The sequence below is a fragment of the Numida meleagris genome, chromosome 14 (assembly GCF_002078875.1).
Source record: "Numida meleagris isolate 19003 breed g44 Domestic line chromosome 14, NumMel1.0, whole genome shotgun sequence".
Taxonomy (NCBI): Eukaryota; Metazoa; Chordata; class Aves; order Galliformes; family Numididae; genus Numida; species Numida meleagris.
In genome coordinates, this window is record NC_034422.1 from 9,249,005 (window position 1) to 9,256,649 (window position 7,645).

Here is a 7,645-nt window from a genome sequence, read left to right on the forward strand (position 1 = left end):
AGCAATTTGATATGCTTATTTCTTACAGTTCAGAGAGATGCCCCTAACAATTCCAGGGAAAGAACACCTATCCTCACCAAACAGTTATAGTGCTAATGCACACCATGGAATTATCAAGCTGAAAAGAGCACACTGGTTATCCCCTCCTAAAGGAAAAGCTTGAAAAGCCTTGGCCTGAGTGAGCCCCCAGATCACTCAGGCCCATATCCAACATGGTATACTAGCACTAAGAACAGACACCTTATCCACATCATGCAGGGCTCCCAGTAAATCTCCAGGGGAGAAAAAGCACAATGAAAATGAGACAAACCTGTAGTTCTTGTTCACCTTTTTGAGCATTATAAGCTATACTTTGCACTGATGTTATACATGTAGGGTTTCAGGCTCTTTTGCCTTGTCTCTCCTTCCAATTTAGATTGCAGATTTTGTGCGTCTTGAGTACTGCTACAGTTCTTATTCATGTCTGTAGAAATCTGCTGCTGAAGGCTTTTTCCATAGCTTCGTGGCTAAATGCATTTCAGCCTCCAATCCCACCCTCTCCCCTAAGTAAGGCTGCTAACAGCTGTTACACCTTGCTCTGAGCCAAGGCATGCACTGAAACAGGAGATGGCCCTTTGTTGTTCAGCTGTGAAAAGATAGTGAGGCTTTGTTTGTTTGTTTTAGAGAACACCACTTCCAAGAGCCTGCACATCACCAGTGGCCCCATGCTAAAAGACAGCAACACAACTACATTACATAGTTCCGAATGTTGCCCTGGTATTAATTCCTGGAACAAATAAGACTGCACAAAACAAACCTGTGAGTTACACTTGCGTCACACATGTAGTGACTTCATGCCACCCAAACCAACCAACTGCATGGTAACGCCACAGCAGATACAACAGATAAGTATTGGAGCCACCTGCACACAGGATCTACCAGCTGACCTGCAGTAACCACTCTTCTGATGCCCAGGAGCCACCTCTCATAGTCTCATAAACCTTAGTGCTGCCTGACACAACGTGGGCCTTCCTCAAACTGGCAGATCAGCGGGCTCATTAAGATGGCTCTGACATGTTATTTCAGAACAGGATGAACTCGAGCAGCGATTTACCTTCCACTTTGTGAAGAGGTCAGCAAGGAAACCATTCACAGCTTTCTCAAAGTACAAGTCCCCTGCAAAATAAACATACCCAAACATCAAACAATAGCAATTACTTTGACTACAGGTTGTATTTAGCACTGAGATTCTAGGAGTTACTTTTTGCTAGAATCAGAGCAGAGTAACTTGCTCTGTGCACACTGAATGCTAATAGTACTAAAGCAAAGAGGGGAAAAAAAAAAGATTAAAAAGCAGGACTATGTTTCTGATGATGTAAACAAAACTGTATTGTCAAACAGATCTGACCTTTACATTCATTCTTCCAACACATTCACAACATGCTGGGAAAGCATCTGTACTCTCTTTCAGAAATAGAATTCACAACTGATCCCCTGCTCAGCTTTGACAAGTTGCCCAGCTACAATATGCCTAAGCACATGGTCAAAGGAAGGGGTAAGAGGTGTGCTAAAGAATTAAGACTGAAAAAAATAGGACAATGACACAGCTAAGTAACTCACTGTTACCTCCTGAATTTCGAATACTTTTAGCTACCTTCCCCTGGGCCAAAGGCAGGGTTCTCCCTTCCAGCCAAAGTCAAGAGAAATCTAGAACACTGAGACACTCTTTGCATGGGATTTCCATTCATTTCTGTTTGGGTTCTCCCTTCCAGCCCAAGTCAAGAGAAATCTAGAACACTGAGACACTCTTTGCATGGGATTTCCATTCATTTCTGTTTTCAGGGTTCACCACCCTCATTGCCAGATGTTCACAACACAGAAAAACCTTTCTAAGGTTCACACTCAAGTCGGCCCCCTTGAATTTGTTGCTGAGATAATGGCACCCGGGCATTACGGTAAGAACAGGAAAATTATGGAGCACCCAGGGGAAAGAAAGCGTAGCACTGTGAATAAGGATCTAAGAGGACACTAGAGCATACCTCAGAGCAATGGCTATGCCAAAGGCAAGACATTTTAGTTTTCTAGAAGTGGTAGAAATGTACCATAGTGGCAGTTTTCTAGTAGCAGCAGCAAAGCTAGCTGCTGTCATCCGCACTCACAACCAGGCAAGCCAGTTAACCACATACCATAGATATCGAAATCCCACATTTCACAGCTCATCTGGATAAAAATATAAACCATGGCAGAAGTGGAGCGGAAGACCACCTGCAGGGGAATCACACATCTTTTGTAAAACAAGGTACGTTCACTACAAGTGTCAAATGCAGAAGTTAACTACCATGGAACTTCTATGACTGTGCCCAGTGCATCATGAGGAATTCCCCCTCCTATCTAGCTATCAGTGAAGAAGAGTTGAACTTTACTGATCACTCATTCTCCAGAATTTGTTGCCGTTTTTCAACTTACTACACACCCAACTCACATGAACCACACAAATCTGTCAGTAAGATAGAATTAACAAAAAACTAGCAAGAAAAGGGAAAAAAACTTCCTTTTTTTTTTTTTTAACACCCCAAAATCTTACCCGTGTGTCCTCACTGATGTACCCACAAGTGACTTTCTCACTCTTAACCCACAGTTCTCCTGCTTGTGCCCTGGAAGAAAAGAGTGCAGAATATTTATTAACCAGGGTGAGCACGAAGAACACAGAATCAGCATTTTCCTAACAATGTATATTTCTCACCAGTAGCTGGGAATGCTACAAACATGTCTAAACTTAAAGCACTTTTCTTCACACTTGCCTCTAAGGGCAGAGATTCCTGTGTCACTCTCTAATTTCCCTATATCCAGGAACAAATGAACATAATGCACTGACCTGATACCAGCAAATTCCACCTTTTGGGTGACGTATGCACATGTGCTGACCTAAGAAAGAATAGTTACGGGTGTTAAAAGAACAGTGGGCTCAGAATGGACAGATTTGCAAAGAAAACAAACAAGCAAACAAACAAAACACAGTCACCAGACTTCAACCTTAACAGCATGAAAACCAGAACCTCTCAAATGCAGCACAGAAAACAGATTTTAACAGGTGCTAAAATGACTGAGTTCTTTTCCCTAATTCACTGTTCCTACAGTAATCAAAGACTGCACTTCAGAGATGCAGGAACAAGAAAAGAGTCTGACAGTTACTTATTAAGCAGTACTATCAGAGAGAGAATACTGCAGCATACATCTAGTTGAAAAAACATTTGGATTCAATTCCTTCCTAAGGTAGTAAATCATTAAAATTCAGAACATGAGAAAAAAAAACACTTAGCAGTATTTTCAGTACCCGAAGCAGTAACTAACATTACTGCAACAGAGTAGGAAATGATGGCAGTGTTATTTTTTTCTGTAACACCTACATGCATTTCTGCAACACTAACGCGCCACTTAGAGGTTAAGTTCCACAGGAGCTGCTGACACTGATCTTGTTCTCAGCCTTCTGTGTTTTGTAAAAAGCTTATTTTCTTCTACAGTGAGCAAAGAAAAAGGTCTACAGTCTCTTCAAAATCTCCTCCACCCCTACAGTGAGGACAGCATAGGCCTTACCAAACTTTTCTTCAGCCTCCACATATCCCCACGTCCAATATACTGATCTTTAAAAGTCAGTTCCACCAAGTCCAAGGTCACTTCCTGGGAAATAGAGGAAAAACACTGCTTAGATTTTACTGGTTGTTTCCAACACAGCACCTAGCACCTTTCTGTCCCTTCTGCTAAGAACCAAATGTTACACAGAGGGCTGTTCTAAACAAGTCAGTATGGCTAACAGCTGCAAGACAAAGAGGAAATCCCATCCAAACAGCCACCAACGTGGGGCATGTACCTGAAACTGCATCGTATGGCCAGAAAAAGACCCAAGACTATCAGTGCTACAGCTCTCAGATCAAACTGAAAGCACAACAAATAAATTCCACTGCTCATATTGTTAAGGAAATGCATCTGCTGCATAATTATTGCCGTGCATTAAATGTCAGCTCTGACTGAAGCTCTTCATATAGTTGGACGTTTACAAGAGATGCCTCTCTTACGAGGTACTCTAATGTAAAACAATGCAAATCCATGCCACGGCTTTTCTTTGGACTTATGAGTTTTCTTTCTTCCTTCTTGGGGCACTTATGAGTTTCTCTTCCCTTTGCTTGATTATCCTGAATCTCTGGAAGGAAAATGTAATTGAAATCTTTCAGTTTCTATCAACCGTGTCCAAAAACTTCAAAAAGAGTGTTGAGATGGTGGGGAGAGAAGAAAGGGACAAACACACAAGCAGTGCAAAAGCCCAGGCCTCATTCTCTTAGGAAAGTTGGTAAAAGATGCTTCAATTAAAAAAAAAAAAAAAAAAAAAAAAGGCCTTTTCTTTCCCCAGCACTACTGTAAACGGAAGTTCATAGAGCCCCAGTACGAGCTAACAGGTGGAAGAAAATTACAAAGCCACACACCTTTGGGTCAACAACGTTCACATGGACATCCTGATACGGCCGCAGTCGGAAAACCTGTGCAACAGTCTGATCCACACTTATGGTTTCTGCCACAGCAACAAGAAAGGACAGAGAAAAGAACACAACCAAAAGGTGTCAGGCATTTACAAGTACAAAAGCAATACAGTGAGGTTGTCATGAAACACTTAGGGCCTTAGCAAAAGACAACAAAGTCTTTCAACTATGGCCCAACTTAAGATTCAATAAAATAAAGGCAGCAGAGATCAACACAAAGTTTAGTATTAATTAATTAATGCAAGAAGCAAAGACATAGAGTCAGAGAATACAGAAACAAAAATTTAAGACTGAATTTGGTTGTTTCTTTTTCCAAACTGTCCTCAACATCACTGAACCAAAAGCAGATTTAAAATTGGCTATTCATTTTCTGATGGAAATGATAATCCTTCTATCCTACATAGACAAAGCACTCAGCCTCTTCAAAAGTCATAACATATGTGTTACTCAATCAGCGTACAGTCTAACCACACAATGCTTGTCTGTGATTTTACTATGCACAAGTCTAGGGCTTTACCTTTCTGCAAATCTTCCTTCAGTGATTTCACTTGTAGGAGCAGAGGGCTACAGCACGCAAGGAAGAAAAAAAGGCGGACAAGTTGAGACACCAACAATGTACTCTGGTTAAATCTATATCAAAACTATTCAGCACCACAGAGCACAGGATGAGCTGAACGAAATCATTACCATTTCCTGGAAGGTTTCAATACACCATCCTCTCTGCCTGTCACCCCATGTTGCTCTTTATACCTATTGTAACTATAAGGTACTTTTTAGGTAATGATGACACTCTAAATGGGAAACTAAGCCATACAAGATCATCTCAGAATCTTGCATAGATAAGAGTCCTACTTTTCAAATACATGCTGTAGGATGAACCCTCAGACTGAAGGTTTATGTTTTCATAGGAAACCAAGAAGTCTGAGTTTTGCCTAGGAGATACTATCAAATGGAAGAATAATTGTTAGGTAACAACAGCTCTGTGAAGATAAAGACATCGTTCACCTCTCCACTTTCACGTGCTACTTGCCTTGTGAAACACCAAACACGAAGGAGTACACAAGCTTTGAGCAAGAGCTCCTGCTACAGTTTATTTTACTTTTACTGAGAAAAAACATGGCAGACTCCTGAACCAAAGTCTCTCCGTGTAGAACCTGCTGAGCTTCAACACATCCAGTCAGTGCTCTAACCACACTAACCACAACATCAGCAAAGAGAATTCACCTGTATTCATCATTGGGATGTGCAATTTCCACAACATCTCCCAGCTTGATTTGAAGAAACACTTTAGGATTCACCACCAGTTCATCATCTGCAGAACAGAAGTGAATGAGGAATGCAACAATGAACAAATACACACCAATCACAGACACCTGCATGTTTATTCACACCATCTTGCTCAACACAAATTCACTAGCCTGGGATTGACACATCACTGATGCACCGCGTTCACTACAGAACAGGGCCCCTCTACAGCCACTTCAGTCTGGACAATCTTGTGAGCAAAAGCTTTTCTTTCAAATCAAAGGACTTTTATGAAAGAGCTGTTCAGCAAGAGAGCATGCCTTCTCTACACAAGTAGAATCTTCTTTTGTATATTTCATATAATGAGTACTAGTAGGAAATCTGGTATCTACAGAACCATACAGTACCATGCTGTGATTATAAATCTAGAACTAGAAAGCAAGCAAATAAATAGTGATCTGAGCTCACAGAAACACAAATTTTGGTCCTACACCTACCTATGTGCAGCAATAACTCACTGATACGTCCTCTTTGTTAAGAAGGACCGAAATACGAGGTTAAAGGAAAAGTGAGAAAACAAAAGGAAAAGAAGTAGAATGAAGGAATGTTATTTTACAAGCGGAATTTCACTCTGTTCTGAAAAATAAATCTAATTTTATTCTGCTGTATCTTACTGTTAGAAAAGGTCATTCCACACTGCAGCCGGTAGCACTGCAATCAAGCTCTGCCTTCACTGTGTTGTTAAAAACAGCAATTAACATCTCGCTGCTTTCAATAAGACAGTAAGTCACTGTCCTATAATAAGACCAAGACACTGACCGCTGCCTCCAAAGCCCTTCTTGTGTATGACGAGCTTGTACACCTTGTTGGTTCTCATCTTGAGCTCCCGTCCTTCTCAGCTACTTCGAGTAGGAATGGCGGAGGACATCCTGCATATCTGCAGCAGAAACAAGAGCAGACACAGGCCTCTCCTTATTACAGAGCTGTTCTCCAGTCGCTCTGTGAGCGCGGGACGGAGTGCCACCGCACAGCCAACGCTGCCTGCCACGAGGGGCTGGCACCTCACGTGCACTAAGGAACCTCAAGCTGCAAGCTGAGCAGCGGTGTCTCCGCTAAAGATTAACCCTTCACATGTCAAGGACGAACCCCTAAGGTAGCGCTGCAGGAAGGCAGCACCCAGCCCCACCTGCTGCCGCTGTGCCATAGCGGGCTGTCCCTTACGGGCTCCCGTCCACCTCCCAGCCGTGCCTGCTGGCATCACTCTGCTGTAAGTGCTACACTTTAACTGCATCACCAACATCTCGTTCCTGCTACTTTCACTCACACCACGCGGTATTTCAGCGGAGAACTTTCACAGTGTACTTTTTCAGAAACATCTTTCAAACGAAACCCGCCACTAACAAGTTTCTCTCCACATCGATTACAGACACGTCATAAAAAACGCACTTTCCTCCGCAGAACACCCGTCCGTTATAGCGGCGCTCTCACACCAACGCTTCGCGGGAGGCATCGCCCCCTCCCCCAGCCCCCTCCCCTCAGCCGCTCCCGCGCTCCTCGGGGCCCCTCAGCGCCACGGACGGGGCTCTAAAGAACGCTGAGGCCGCACGCACCGCTCTCACAGCCCGCCCGGCCCCGGGGCCTCCCCCCGCCCGGAGCCCTCAGACTGAAGAAGAATAACAGCTCAGCGCCGCGGGCCGGAGCCTGAGGGGAGGCGCCGAGAGGCGCGAAACAAGCGCGGGCGCCGACCTCCCGCTCCGCGCAGCTCGCCAGCCGCCGGGCAGAAGCAGCGCCACCACGAAGCACTTCCGCATCCGGGGCCCGGCCCGCGAGTCACGTGGTGCCGCCACCGGCCGGCGGAGGGGGCGGGGCCCCGGGGCGGCGGGCGGGGG

The 7,645-nt window shown here is 44.1% G+C and overlaps 1 protein-coding gene across 7 annotated transcripts in view; it reads right to left on the reverse strand.

The window, feature by feature from the left end:
* The window catches only part of DEPDC5 (DEP domain containing 5), a 43,280-nt gene extending 35,647 nt beyond the window's left edge, over window positions 1-7,633 (reverse strand). For 5 of the 7 annotated variants that reach the window (XM_021413183.1, XM_021413185.1, XM_021413188.1 and 2 more), the window contains exons 1-10: window positions 7,367-7,589; window positions 6,576-6,693; window positions 5,736-5,823; window positions 5,029-5,075; window positions 4,458-4,543; window positions 3,574-3,657; window positions 2,855-2,904; window positions 2,564-2,633; window positions 2,166-2,244; window positions 1,094-1,155 (exon numbers count right to left, since the gene is read on the reverse strand). In XM_021413183.1, the coding sequence (XP_021268858.1) occupies window positions 1,094-1,155; window positions 2,166-2,244; window positions 2,564-2,633; window positions 2,855-2,904; window positions 3,574-3,657; window positions 4,458-4,543; window positions 5,029-5,075; window positions 5,736-5,823; window positions 6,576-6,633 (624 nt within the window). In that variant the 5' untranslated portion in view covers window positions 6,634-6,693; window positions 7,367-7,589. Of the gene's footprint in view, window positions 1-1,093; window positions 1,156-2,165; window positions 2,245-2,563; window positions 2,634-2,854; window positions 2,905-3,573; window positions 3,658-4,457; window positions 4,544-5,028; window positions 5,076-5,735; window positions 5,824-6,575; window positions 6,694-7,366 lie in introns of all 7 variants that reach the window. The other 2 variants (XM_021413182.1, XM_021413186.1) reach the window with 2 other exon arrangements.